Source organism: Scomber japonicus, chromosome 4 (assembly GCF_027409825.1).
Source record: "Scomber japonicus isolate fScoJap1 chromosome 4, fScoJap1.pri, whole genome shotgun sequence".
Taxonomy (NCBI): domain Eukaryota; kingdom Metazoa; phylum Chordata; class Actinopteri; order Scombriformes; family Scombridae; genus Scomber; species Scomber japonicus.
The window spans coordinates 14223859-14238614 of NC_070581.1; the positions used below are offsets into that span (position 1 = coordinate 14223859).

The window sequence follows — 14756 nt, forward strand, 5'->3', positions numbered from 1 at the left end:
TCATTAGTCATTTGCAACAATCATGTTTCCTTGAATGTTTTTGTAATCTATAACGAACACCACCCTTGAACCCACCATTAACGGCATTTAGTTGCAACCTAATTGGGATTGACTGTCCCCTGCATCCTCTGAATGGTACGGTCCGTTGCCTAGGTACTCGTAGAAGCCAATTCACTACCACGCCTGTCCTAAGCATTTAACTCTCTTGTTGCTTTTACCATTTGGAAGGTGAGTTAAAACTTTCACTACTCACTGCTCAGTAGTTAGCGTTTAAACGTAAGTATTCAGTTGTCACAACGAAGGCGTTAAATGTTAACCAGTTGCTACTAAGCGGCCAATGGGGTAAGCTATGGCTACCGTTAGCGAGCTAGCGTAGCTAACCGTGAAGTATACTAACTTTGGAGCTAACTTGGCTAACTAGCTAGCGCTCCTGGTTGTCACAGTTGTAAGTTCTGTTTTTTTTACAACCGATTATACTTCTTATAACAACACGTGATTTGCACATATGTAATTATTAGCTTAACACATCTTTCTGACTATTAAGTTTGCGTGGCCAAAAGGAATGCAAGTGGCTGCTGCCCTACAAAAACCATCGTTTGCTCCTCCTCGTCAGACATTTTGGAGAGAATGCTTTGCTGGAAAATAAATATTTTTAATCACACGTAAGGTAAAAAAATCATCACCAGCGACATTGTTCGCAACGTCAGAAATGCTACATATTTTTAATGCTGTTAAATGCAGGATCCACTCATATAAGATAGAGATGATACCCCTTTGGCTGCCCATGCTAAAATTCTCATGATAAAGCAGCAGTGTGTTTAACATAACTAATCAGCTTGAAGTTTTGCATGGCCATAGATGATGCAATGTAACTCAGCTGTTAAACTGGTACGTGGCCAGTACTTGTACGTGTCTAAACTGAAGCACCTAGTCTAATCTCTAAGCTTGTGGCTGTAGGTCCTAACATGACTGGACAGCATTGTTTCTGAAGTGTCTAATCTTTTACAGGGGATGTCAATGACAGGAGACGTTGTCATGGATGAATTTCAGCAACAATGGGAGTGACTATGTTGGAAGATCTACTGAGTTGTGTTCTGTGAGATGCTTGGCTATATTGCTGTTTGGAGCCAGTACTTTCACCACTGAGAGAAGCAGTCATCACTTACAGATGCAGCTTCATCCACCTTAATGTATGATCATGGAACATGATGAGGTAACATTCATAGCTGTTAATTTGCTTACTGATAACATTACACCAGTCACAAATGCTTAGTGCCAGTGGTCAACAGCAGAAATATTTATGGTACAAGGTCTGAACAATCCACTTTCTTCTTTTCAAAAGCTTGTTGTCCACTGGCCACATTGTCTGCTGTCAATGTTTACTTTGTTGTCAGCTATATATTATTTACTTTAATCATTTAATGATTATGATTAGTCAGTTGGTTCAGCGTATAGACCATTTACTCTGATGTTTAAGTACAAGAGGCACAGAGGCACGTGAGACTTGATATCTAGCTTGTGACAATACGTTGCATGTTGCTAGAGTAGTGACCGCTCGTGCGGTAGTCTAATGCTTCATAGGGGGCCTGCTCAGGTTACAGAGTCTACAATGTACAGTATTGAATTCAGCAACAGGTGTGTAGTGCTGGCATGTCACTCTGATGTTGTGTCCCACAAATGGATCACTTTTCAGCAAGACTGACAACTTTGATGTTGAACAGTTTTGTCAATGCTGTAGTTACAGGATACTGTTAATTATTTTTTATTTTTAATAAAAAATAAGTAATTCACAAGTAAAAATATTTAGCTTTTCATGTTGCAGATGTGGTAGTGTGCCACATTTTTTTTGTAGCATATAGAAGTATATAACAACATAATGCATACAAAAGTTGAGGAAATGCTGTGCATATCCAGCTTTGAATATCAGCCTTTAGCTAGATGATATATATGCAATAATAACAAAGCTTTGAAATGACAAACTGTATACTTGAGGCTACTTGTTCAAAGATGAGCTTAAAAGGCAGATCATTTCAACACAGCACTGAGAGCTACTTCACCTTATAAAATCCCATGAGATAGATAGATAGATAAATAGATAGATAGATGGATGGATGGATGGATAGATAGATAGATACTTAAAATTAAAATGTATTATCTGGACACAAAACATTCAGCTACTCTTCTGGGTCCTCAGGTGCTGACGGAGCTCGACCGGATTTCTACGCGGCTTCAGGAAGATGGTTTGCCTCCAGCTTCCAGTCCTGATGAGCGGCAGCGTCACCTGTGGCGGCAGCTGCTCAAGAGTGAGGCAAAGTTTCAGTCCGCCACCCAGGAGCTGCACACTGTACGTACCCAGCAGGCCAATGAGATGAAGGAGGTGAGACATATTTGTTGTTTCAGTCCACCAGCTGTTGATGTCACAGAAAGATTTACCGAGACTGTGAATGATTGACATACTATGCTCCTCCTTTTCATTGGAATTACTGTGCTTTTTGTCTTTTTGTCTGTCAGGTGGAGAGCTATGTTGCACATATTCGTGGGCTGCTGCAACAGCGTGAGTGTCTCACTGCAGGCTATGAGAGAGACAATGAACAACTGCGACAAGAGCTTCACCAGATCAGACAACAGCAAGGTGAATTGAGTGTGACTGGAGTGCATTGTTGGCTTTCTTTCTTTTGGTTTGCAGCCTAGTCTGGCTTCACAGAACTCCTTAGCAGAATATTTTATACACACCTTAGCTTATGATTTCTTTTGTTTGTTTTAAAATCTTTCTGAGTATGTAAAACCATAGCTTCTCTCGGTTGGATATTTAGTTGTGTTTATGCTATGTCTGCTGCTATACAACAATACTTCTAATTCCTCTATCCTATCTTCGAAGTCATTTCACAGTCCTGCTTGTCAAACTACTGACCAGTAAAAACTCCCCTTTCTTCCAGAGAGCCAGAGCAAAGAGCTGGCAGAGATGTTGGCCCAGGAGGACCTTGGGGAAATGGGCTTGAGCACCCCCAGTGAACAGGTGGCTTACTTGCTGGTGGAGAGGGCCACACTGCTGGAAAGGCTGGAAGCTGCTGAGAGGAGGCTGGACAGTCACAGCCTCTCTGACAACTTGAGGGAGGTCCACCTCCAGGTAAAGGACTGACCTACATCAGATTACTATTTAATTTCCATATAGTATGTCAGCATGCTTCCAGTTAAAATACAATACTTTATCATCTTGACCAATGAATTTACAGTATATGTTAACACTTACTTTTCAAAGGAACCTGTTCTAAAGGCTTCATGTGTAGTGGAATGTAATGATTAACCATCCTAAGCAAATGCAGAGACCACATAATCGTCTCTGTCTCTTGTTTGTGCTGCTGGTGGAAGACATTGGGGTGGTGCCTCCCTCCTCCTCCTCCCTAAAAAACTTTTATTAGTTACTCATTTATTGTCTGGTGTGACTCTACACACACTGGTCTTTCCTCTCAGCAGGGTTCATCTCAGAGTCCATGGAAGAAGCTGTTTGGGCTGCGCAGGTCTGGTCAGAGCAAACACAATATTACCCCTGTAGGTTCCCACCTCATGGCTAAAACTAACATAATTAACACAGGTGTTGTGATAAAAAGCCAAACAGGGGCATCACTGGCTCAGGGTGGTACTGCTTTTTAAAATAACATGGTGATGATGTGTGCATGCTCACCATGATACAGACGACACAGCATGTGTTTTTAACATATCTGTTATGTAATTTTATAACAATTGATGCAAGCTGGCACAGAGTGGATAGGCATGTCACAGGTAACAGCATGTATACTTTTTGTCCTAGTTATTTCTCTTTGCAGGTGGATCGTAATGCTGACATACAAGTTATTAACGTATTGCTCTCACTTCTCTCCAGGCCTGCTATTATGATGAATTTCACCCTCAAACTGCATGTCCCTGACAACAGCATGCTGGGTCACTTGCACCTCCAAATCTACCTGCCAATATTTTCACCTGCTTTACTTCTCCCACTTTAACCATCTATGCCTTATTGTTTTACATTAGGCCCACAGTGAAGAGATATCCCATGAGCGAAGTGAGCGCCAGAGGTTGGAGCGGGACTTGGAAGAGGCGTCTAGTAGGCTGGAGATGGCTCATCAGGAAATCCGAAGACTCAACAATGAGCTGGATGTTGCTAAAAATAACAACCTAGACCCAAGTGGTATGTTGAAGAGACTTGCAACATGTGTCCCTCAAAGAATCATGAGTCTACGTTCAACGTTTATTTAATATTTTTTTAAAGATTATATACACTTAAATTCAACTTTTGCATATCATTGCTGCTTGAGTGGTTGTAATGAAATACACATGATGACATGGTGAACCAGGAATACCCAGATTTATACATGCAACCCCAGATAGGTCCACCCAGCTTGTTGTCTACATACAAGTGGTGTTGTGTCTGTCCAGTTTTTATTTCTTCCTCTGCTGAAATGTCAATATAGGGTAACTTAGTAACTTCACTCTCTGTTAGCTTGTGTCAGGTCTTTCAGTGTATTATTGTGGCAGACAGAGAAGTCATTAACAGCTTAAAAAAAGCATGAATATGCAGAAAGAATATTTCTTATTAAAAATATGCTTATGATCTCAGGATCAGAGCTTCAGGGAACGGTCCAAGAAGTAGAGAACCTGAGGAAGGAAGTGGACAAACTGAAACACAGTGGTGAGACAGATTTGAGTGTGAATTTAAAAACGGACATTCAGTGTGGGATGGAAACTCCGGCCACATTGTTTGGACACTGTTTCACTTTTCTAAAATTGTGTTAGCATTGAAGCATTTCATTGTTTCAGTAGGATTGAATATGGTTTGGATATTACTGATTCTGATTCTGCTCGCTGTGTTGAGTTTGCATGTAATCGTAATTTCATTTTATTTAGATATAAGTTACTGCTAGTGACACTGCCTCACTACTTAGTTGATTTACTTACTTTAACATGTGCATGTCCACTGGTTCTTGCACGTTGAAAATATGGTATTGATTTATTCCCTTATGTTAATATCAGCCTGGTGCATGTAGAGATATTTTAGTAGTAGTAGTAGTAGTAGTATTTTGACTGAATCTTCATGTTTTCTAAGGAGGCTCAGTCAAATCATAAAGCAGCTGCCACATGTATTCATGATTTGGCTTGATGTAATGTATGTTAGTTAAAATGCTCTATATGGTTTGCTGTAAGGACTAATCAAGACAGTCTGTAATTCATTCTTTCTCATTCTGGACAATTGTCACCTCCCACTGACAGCCATTGTGTGTTTTGCTTTTATTTTCAAAATTACTACGCACGGTTTATGTGTAAAATCTTGTCTAAGGTCTAGAAAGGCAAGCCAAGACAAAAGAAATCCTGTCTAATACATAGTATATATTTTATATCTTCATGGTAATGGTTTTGTGTCTGCCCAGATATGTTGAAGCTGCAGAGAGCCAAAGAGCAAAATGACAGACTGGATACAGAGAACAGAGCTCTGAGGGAGAGAGTGCGCTTTATAGAGTCTGAGAAGAACAATCTCCTTGACCAGGTTTGTTATTTATTTATTTATTAAATGTATTAAAGTACAAATTCCATAAGTTGCAGCTTGGCATTGTCTGCTGTTGTGTTTGTCCAGTTGGCAAGGAATGATATAGACAAAGATGTTGCTGCCAAAGAGGATCGAAAGGACAAGAATATTAGCAGTGATCCACAAAACGATCTGTCAGCTACAGAAAAGGATCTCATTCACAAACGGTAAATTTTAATTATTCAACAACTGCATCCTGGTTAATACAATGATGATGTTGGCTTTGTCAGTCTGACGTAAATCATCATCATTCTCTGTCAGGTGTCAAGCAGCCATGGAAGACAGGCTTGTACAGCTGAGGGAGCTGGAACGGCAACTCCTGAGGCTACGCAAGGAACAGGAGGAGCTTGAAGAGAGGAACGAGGAGCTGGAGTCCCTGCTGGGGGAGACTCAGAATGCCAGCAAGGAGGAGAGACATCGCCATGAGGGAGAACTGGAGGGTCTACACAGGAGGGTAATGGGCAGCACTCAATTGTTCCTCACAATCTATATGTGTATTACCTGAACTGATGGATTATTTATTAATAATTACTTTGATTTTGAAATCTGAGAAGTTGAAGAGAGCTAGTTGAGCAGACATGAATTAGAAAAATGCAGACAGTATAATTTGGTCTACGTCCTAGCTTGGAAAAGGTCATCTCTCATAAGTCTCACTAATGATATGAACTGGTCGTGCAGATCAAAAGCCTGGAGGGAGAGCTTAAGAAGCAGGATACCCAGGAAAAACTATTAAAGAACGGGGAAGAGGTCAAAACCACTGAGTCCTACTTACAGCTGGTAAGACAAAACTCAATGTATATTATCATTGTTTCCTCTGTGTTAATTACAGTTTGTCAATGTAGCGAGAACAATCAGGACATGCAATGACCTCAACTGCACAAGCTTAAATACATGATTTATGCAAAGGTCCCTCTGAAGGACAAATTAACTTTTAAATGTTTTTTGTATTATAAGCAGCTCAAGAACAATAATATGATCAAGACGGGTATAACATTTGAAGAAAGTGTTCTCTCAACTCAAATAGAATAAAAAAACAGTCTTACTATACAATTAAATTCTTACAAAGTTAAATGTTAAAAACAGTAATAATGTTAAACATTAACCATCAGAGTGTGAAGATTAAGTTTACTTCAAATTTATATACTTTCAGCTTTATTTACAACCTTTGTGCTCCCCTTTAACCATGTACAAAGCACCTAAGGGACAGCAGCCAGGAGAGACTAGCTCTGCTAGAAGCTCGTCTGACTGAGGAGAAGGAGTGGAGGAAACAGCTGGAGGTGGACCTCAGTGCTGCCCAGGCTGCACTTAAAAAAGACAAGGAGGTAAACACCACATATATCTAATGCTTCATCTGACTGTGCAGACAGAATAACAACTCCACAGCTACACAAGCATGTGCAATTTGATTTAGAGTTTAAGAAGTTCAAGCCTGACGCTTTTTGTCATGTTATGAATAAAAATATTCACTGGAAATATGGGCAACCTTGACAGGGATGGAATAAAGGAATGCTATGTGTGATAATTGTCAATTATAACTGATTACAAACCACACATTTTCTGTACACACTTTCCACACTCTCAATACATACAAGGCTTTGCAGATAGGTGAGCGAGAGCTGAAGAAGCTGAGACTTGAGGTCAACAGCATTCAGACAGAGTGCCAACAAGGGAAAACACTCATCAAGAGCCTCAACCAAGTTAAGGGGGAAAAAGCCACTCTGGAGGAAAAGGTTTGTTTGTTTCTTGTCTTTTTTGAATATTTATGAACTACAGAAAATATTTAATTAGAGATAAAAAAAATAGGTTTAAGTGGAAAAAGTACGATGTAGACTAGTCGAGCATAATGTTTAATATGTGTATTTCAGTTGTTAAAGTGTTGTGAAGTGAGTGTTAAATTGTGAACATAATATAATATATATGTATATTCAGTGTTAATAAAGGAACATTTACTTGACACTAATTTGCACCACTAAAATAAGTTTCTGTCCATCTTTCTGTCTTTGACTCTCTGTCTGCCAGGTAGCCCAGATGGAGCGCGCCCACCGCCGACTTCAGAGTGAGGTAGAGCACTACAAGGACAGTAACCGGACCCAGGAGGACCTGCGGGAAAACCAGTTGCAGGTTGACCATCTGCAGGACCAGGCTGATCGGCTCACCGTGGAACTCAGCAGCCTCCAGACGGCACACAACACACTTAGGTTGTTGTCAGTTTAGAGTTCATAGTATGCCCAAAGTATGATGTAGATATGAGTATTTTTGAAACCTGTTGGGTTGAAATAGAGATGGAGCAGTGCTGGGAAAGACATGATAGCAACTGGTACTTCTATCTTATTTCTTGGCCACTCACAAGATAGGACAGTAGAGCTTACTTGTTTTGCATACATGTACTTACTTTGCAGGGATGAAATGGTTTCTGAGCGGCTGCAGACTGCTGAGCTCCAGGCCAAACTGAGCAGCAGTCTCCAGGAGAAGCTAGTGGTTGAGGGGGAAAGAGAGAGACTTCGGCTCGAGATACAACGACTCAAGGGGCAACTCCAGTGGCCTCAAGAGCAGCTCTCCTCGACAAAGGAAGCACTTAGAAACCGAAAGTCGGACTTGCTCACAACTCACACAGAGTCTAGGCTTAGTCCAGTGGAGATGACTAAGGATGAGTGCATGGATCAGGTAACTGCATGTCCATTGTTAGACACCATTCAGTAGTTAATCTTTGTCCTGCTTATAGAGGAAAGCAATTGTGTTTTTCCTCTGCCAGGATTAGGGTTGCAAAGGGGTGGAAAATTTCCGGTAAATTTCCGGAAAGTTTCCGGTAAATTTCCATGGGAAGTTAAGCTGGGGAATTTTGGAAATATTCCAAATTGGAAACTTTCCATGGGAATTAAGGGAATTATGGGAATTTATGGGAATTAAATGGGAATTTATGGGAATTTATGGGAATTTATGGGAATTTATGGCAACTGAGGGTAATTTAGTGGAAAGGTATCATCATTTGATTGATTAATTGGATAAAAAAAGTCCAACCCTTCATTAAAAAAACAGAACATTATTTTAAGTTGGTGATGAAAAAACGTGCACAATGTCGCTTGATGTCCCTGAGCTGTTGAAGTTCTATTAAATTATAAAATTATTTATAATTTAATATTAAAAAAACAACAAAATGTTATTATTCCTAATGGTTTCACACACAACTCTGAAAAAATACAACAATGAGGTGGATGTGTCCAATGTATCCTGGTGGAAATACAACTCATAAAATCCAAACTATACAAGATGTTTTTAAAACTATTAGTTATTGTTATTTACTTAGGTGCAAATGATATAACTAGTAACATCAAAGTTCCACTCCTGTCTGTTAAAGTGATATTTGCTGTATAAATCGTGGTTTATTTGGTTTTGACCAGTTTTATTTTTTCCACCATAAGGCTAAATATAGCACTTACACATAAAAATATCCCTAAATATATATTACCATATAATGTCATCAAAACCACAGGCTCAAAAGTCTGGCTTCAAGTTGTGTGCTCTGGGCTCAAAAGTGTGGTCCAGAACTGTAGAAATCATCTGTGCATGTGAAGGAGGAATGCACAGTGCATGTAGGGGGCGTGGTCTCAGATAGCATAGATATTCAACTGTACTGCATGATATCTGGTTGTTTTAGTCAGGATTATGCTAAAATATTATTTTACGCAACTATATTTAAGTTCCCTAATAAGAACATACTTTCAGTTTAGTAAATTCCCAGTTTATTCCCATTAATTCCCGTTAATTCCCATTAATTCCTGTTAATTCCCGTTGATTCCCATGGAAAATTTCCAAGTTTGAAAATTCCCGGAATTTTGCAACCCTAGCCAGGATCATACATGATGTGTATGCTACGTGTGTGTTGTCTTCGTAGCTTTCATGTCTGAAGCGGGAGCTGAATCATCTGCAGACCAAGCTGGGAGAGGAGCGGCAGCTGGCCTCTCAGCACCAACTGGCTTTGCAGGCTCAGATCAATGAAGGCCAGGCACGAATCAAGGTACATCTTATCCTAAGACATCATTAGCATCCCCAAACAGCCATACTGTTTCTGCAGCTCAGTGTAAAATCTCTTACATCTCCTTATGTATTCAGTAGCTTTAAGTTTCAGTTTATTATATGATTGGCTTTTTATTGCTTTACTCTTCATATCGTGGAAGCTTCATTGTGCATTCATACTTCGGTTAATAGATGATTTGAGATATGATTTATGATTTATTTTAATATCACTGACAATGCCTGTAGCATTTCTGGCAATCTTCCTCTCTTTCACATATTTTGTGATAAATGCTGTGGACGATAGCTTCAGGCATCCTAGTTCGAATGATGTATCATGCTTTTTTACAGAATTGGACTCTTAGATAAAGTTATGAAGAGTACATGGGATCAAGTTGATGAGCCCATAACAGTCACAAAAAGTCTTACCTGAAGACACTTCTGCCCACATGAATACATCTGTATTCTCCTTTTGCATAATATAACAAAGTCCTGTCTCTTGATTCTCTCATTAGTCTCAGGACTTAGTGATGAGCCAGAAGGCAGAGGAGGCTAAACAGATGAAGCAGGACCTGCAGAGGTTGCAGAGCCTGTTCACTTCAGCAGAGAGAGAGCTGCGCTATGAGAAGGAGAAGAACATGGACATGAAGAGACACAACACCCTGCTGGACCAGGAAAAACTCAAAGTTGGTATTTGATTACAGCACATTTTGAATTTCCACTTATGATTTAATCACTGTGATTACTAATTATATTAAGCAAACCTGACTGAAACTGTAACATAAATGTTAACAGGGTAGAAAAACGCTATTCAAAAAAATGGTTAGAATAGTTAGGGTTTAGGGTTAGGGTTATGTTGGTGTTCAGCATCCTTTTCTATGTTCATGTTTTGTTGTCTCATTCTGCTTCCTTCAGCTTTGTGCAGAGCTGAATCAGGTTCAGACCAAACTGGTCCAGTTGGAGCAGAGCGTCCACATTCAAACAGCTGATTGTGAACATCAGCAGCAAAGAATCAGGGAACTGGAGCTGGAACTGGCACGCAACTCCACAAACCGCAGCACCACCACCAGTCTGCAGGAGGATCTACAGGCTGAGAGGGCGCGGCTCATTGCTGCTGACAAGAAGGTCAGTGACGTAGCAAGAAATCATTGCCTGGTGTTTCTATGGTTAAACCAATTCAGCCTCAGGTGATTTTAGTTCCTCCTCTATGGTTGAGGTTTTGCTTATCGGTAGAACCCTGGAATTAAATCCTGCATACTGGAGTGTAGTTCCCTATATCCTTAAAATACTGCACAGCACAAGATATGATATTGCAAAATTTGTTGTATGATTTCTGTCTCACTGAGTGATGCCTGTGTCTTTGTTGCGATGGCAGGTGTTGGAGCTGCAACAGCAGCTTAAGAATGCCCAGCACCAGCTGCGCATGGAGGAGGCTCGGGCTGGCGAGAGCAACCGCCTGGAGAGGGACAGCAGGGATCTGTCTGACACCCTGTCAGCCCTGAGAGCCCAGCAGCAGGAGGAGCACATCACCAGGTTACACAAACTGCCCAATTTGATTTAGTTTCATTAGTAGAAAAATTGTCACAACCAACAATGCAAGTTTTAGGGAACGATGCTGATTCACATCACATAGAAGTGTTTTTCCCCCTCCCTCCATCCATCTCCATTCTTCTTTCAGGAAGCTGTTAGAGCAGCGTGAAGAAGAGCTGCAGCAGCAGGTGCGCTCCCTGAGGCTGAAGGAGGGGTCCCTGACCAGGACAAATGCAGAGCTCAGTCACCGTGCCCAGCAGCTGGACACCCGTCTATCCATCCTGGAGGCTGAGCTTAACAAGACCAGAGAGGAGGTGTGGAACAGTGTACAACAGCTGATCAGATGTCATTAGTACTGCAGGGTGTTTCGACACCTGAAGCATCCTTCACATTCCTAATATCTGTTTCACAGAGATTATGATCAGATGTGATTTACAACTTGTATCCATTGATACTTTCTCAGCCTTTACTTTTCAGTGTGATCACATCTTTGTGGGCAGTTGATTTTTTTCCGCCCTGTTTTGAAAAGTTTGTATTTCCAAAGCACAAGTTCTCATCATGTATTAAATGTGTTTTATTAAGAGATACCTTGTTTTTTCAGAGGTGTTCTGCTGGCAGCTCATATCCAGAATAATGTTTATACAGTTTGTGAGCTCTGTCACTTTATACTACTATTTTCAAGCTGTTCAATCAATTCAATTTTGTCACATTTTATAATGTGTATTGTGGCTCGACCTGTATTTTATAGGGGCTTTAAACGATAAAAACAGTTTTATCAGTTTGAATTTAGATTAAAATCAATGTTTTGTATGTGTCCTCTAGGCGAGAGACAGCCAGACGTCAAGCCACAGACTGAAGGAGGACCTGGCAGCCAGTCAGCAGGAATATGACAGACTGCAGGCTGAGCTGCAGCAGATTCTCTTCCAACTGGACACACACGTCAGGTTAGACACACCTACGCATATACAGGCCATAGCACAATCTAATTAAGAAACATGGAGATATGTAGATGTGGTTGCTTTTCCCATGCTCTTCTGCTCCTCCAACCAGGAAGTACAATGAAAAGCAGAGTCAGCACAAGACCAAGATGCGTCAGGTTAAGCAGGCCTTTCATAAAGCCACTACACAAAGGGACAGCACCATTCAGAAGCTGGAGAATGACCTGATGCTGGCCTCCAGCCTCACAAACAAGGTGATGAAGTCACTATCCAGTCATTATGTCACTAATGGTACGGAAACAGATGCAACACTTCCTGTTGCTTGTGTCCCTTTTGCTTATAAATATTCGGTAAAAGATGTTTGTGTTGTTGTACTTGTTGTACTCAGTTTTCGTCCTTATTTTCTTGAAATGAAAGTAGGAATTAGTTATTAAAGCACAAAATAGTTTTCACAGTTTGGGGCAAGATTGTTCAAGATCAACACACAGGGTTTGAGGTCAGGACACTGTGTCTGTATCTCTCCTCTGCTCCACTCTGCCTCTGTCTTTGTGTGGTTAATGTATAAAGAGCTCCAGGTCTGTGTGTCTGCTTGACTGAGGGTGGGGATGAGGTACACACAGGCAGAGCAGAGTGGACAGGGTGAAGCTCTGCATTCACACGCAATCCAGCAATGTGGCACTGTCCACATTGTTGTTGTGTGGATGTGTTTATTTGTGCTTTAGAATGTAACAACTGTGAAACGATCAGAAAATAACATTGTGTTTGTTTGATTCACGACTTTGTTCTCACCAGTGCCACTCGCTCTCTTCAATCACTCTCTGATTTTCTAAAATATACTGTGCCCTACAGGAGAAGGAGAGGGTCCATAAAGTGGTGGAGGAAAATGAGAAGCTGTTGGATGAGAAAAGGGTGCTGTTGCTGAAGATAAGTGAGGCAGAGGAAATGGGCAGCAATGGTATGAGGGCCGCATCCACAGCTCAACACAGGTATCATACAGAATTACAAATTACAAATTACAGAAATTTGCTGATCAGATGTTTGACAGATGTTTCTTTTGAGGTGGCAGTTGTTCTGGCAATAAGTATTTTGTTGAGTACAGTACTTTTTTTTTCTCCAAGTGGACATCAAGTACTAGGATTGGATATCAAATCAACATACTGCATGTTAAGATAACTAATGTATCTCATCATTGCAGTAATTCATGGGGTTTGAATTAAGTTATTGTGTAGTCTGTTATTGTGTACCACAAGGAAGTCATTTACATGCACTGGTGAAGACATATTGATATTGTGAGCGCAAGTGAACATTAATTTGTGTTCCAGGCTCAAGGTTTTAGAAGTGGAAAACAGACAACTACAGGATCGAACGCTGAAGCTGTCCAATCAAGTCAGTTCCTTAGAGCGCACCCTGAGGAACATCCAGTCGTTCTACAGTCTGGAGGTAACACCACACACAGATCTTTATTCCTGAAGTCTTAATGAGACACACCACCCAAAAATTCACATGGCTTGTACAACATAAGCAATTAAAGATGAAGAATTTTGAATTCAATTTGTCACTGCTGATGCTTAATATTTCTATAGTAAGAATAGAAGTTTTCATAAAAGTTTGACTGGATGTAAAATGGGTGATATCTCCCTTCTTTTACTGAAAAACAAGACATTAATGTGTGTTGATGTTTAATGGTTCAAATGCTCTACAGAATGCCAAGAAAGTGCTCCCCTCTGAAAGCCTCTGTGACGGCATCCTGCATACATCCACGCTAAGGTAAGGCAGGCTTAAGAAAGCTCACACTTTGTTTGAAAACAATCACTATACTTGTTATTTGTGGTTTACCTTCATTTTTGTTGTTAAAAGAAAAAAGTGTTAAAAAGCTCTGTTGTGTTCTTTCCAAAGTATTCACACACGTAGTGTTTGACTACATTAAGGAGCATGGTATGTGCATTTTTTGTCATGTCTCCCCACTCTGTTATTGCCAGTCTGACATCAGGTTCGTGTGACCCATTGGACATCCTGGACGCAATCTGCCGTGTGAAGGTTGCTGATCGTGCAGTGGTGGACAGCACTCGAGCATCTGTGTCCACACACCAGCCATCAGAGCAGGGCTACCTGAATCTCACCTCCCCATTTGTTCCTCCAGACATCAAAGGCACAGAAGGGAACGCCAATAACAGTGATGAGGTATGAGAGGATGAGTTGGTAGTATTGCAACATCCGTCACCTCCACAGGAGACAAACATCAGAACAAAAGAGTGAAAGGATATGTAGGCTGCTAATAATCCTTGAAAAAAAAGACAGTAATAATAATACAAATGGCGCTTTTCCACTACAAAGTTCCAGCACTACTCGGCTCGACTTGGCTCGACTCGACACGGTACCAGGAACGACCTTTTCCATTACAAAAAGGTACCTACTCAACGTGGGCGGGGTCGTCATAGCATGGCTCCGCGATACTGCCGTGACTTCGTTTTGTACGCGACACAAACAAACCGTATGGCTGTAACACTGTTGCTGGTATTTAAAAATGGCGGGTTTGATTCTTGTGTGGGACGGCTCATGACTCTTCCAGCAACAACTCTTCTGACCAATCAGTGGCCGGCAGTCTGCTGACGTCACATTTAGTATCGGCTCGGCTCGCTCAGAACTTCACCAGAGCAGGTACTAACAAAGTACCAGGTACCAGGTACTATCCCTAGTGG

General features: G+C 40.9%; 1 protein-coding gene across 1 annotated transcript; it reads left to right on the forward strand.

Moving 5' to 3' along the window:
* The first annotated feature begins 178 nt into the window (after positions 1-178).
* LOC128357572 (coiled-coil domain-containing protein 30-like) lies at positions 179-14341 on the forward strand. Its single transcript, XM_053317936.1, has 25 exons — positions 179-228; positions 1009-1213; positions 2195-2377; positions 2512-2632; positions 2937-3127; positions 4030-4186; positions 5424-5539; positions 5627-5745; positions 5840-6032; positions 6257-6355; positions 6772-6900; positions 7171-7308; positions 7598-7776; positions 7978-8242; positions 9471-9593; positions 10105-10275; positions 10505-10714; positions 10965-11122; positions 11268-11433; positions 11942-12063; positions 12170-12311; positions 12907-13043; positions 13380-13497; positions 13760-13824; positions 14037-14341. The coding sequence occupies exons 2-25, from the start codon at positions 1193-1195 to the stop codon at positions 14242-14244; spliced, it is 3531 nt and encodes a 1176-aa protein (XP_053173911.1). The 5' UTR covers positions 179-228; positions 1009-1192; the 3' UTR covers positions 14245-14341.
* Positions 14342-14756: the final 415 nt, after the last annotated feature.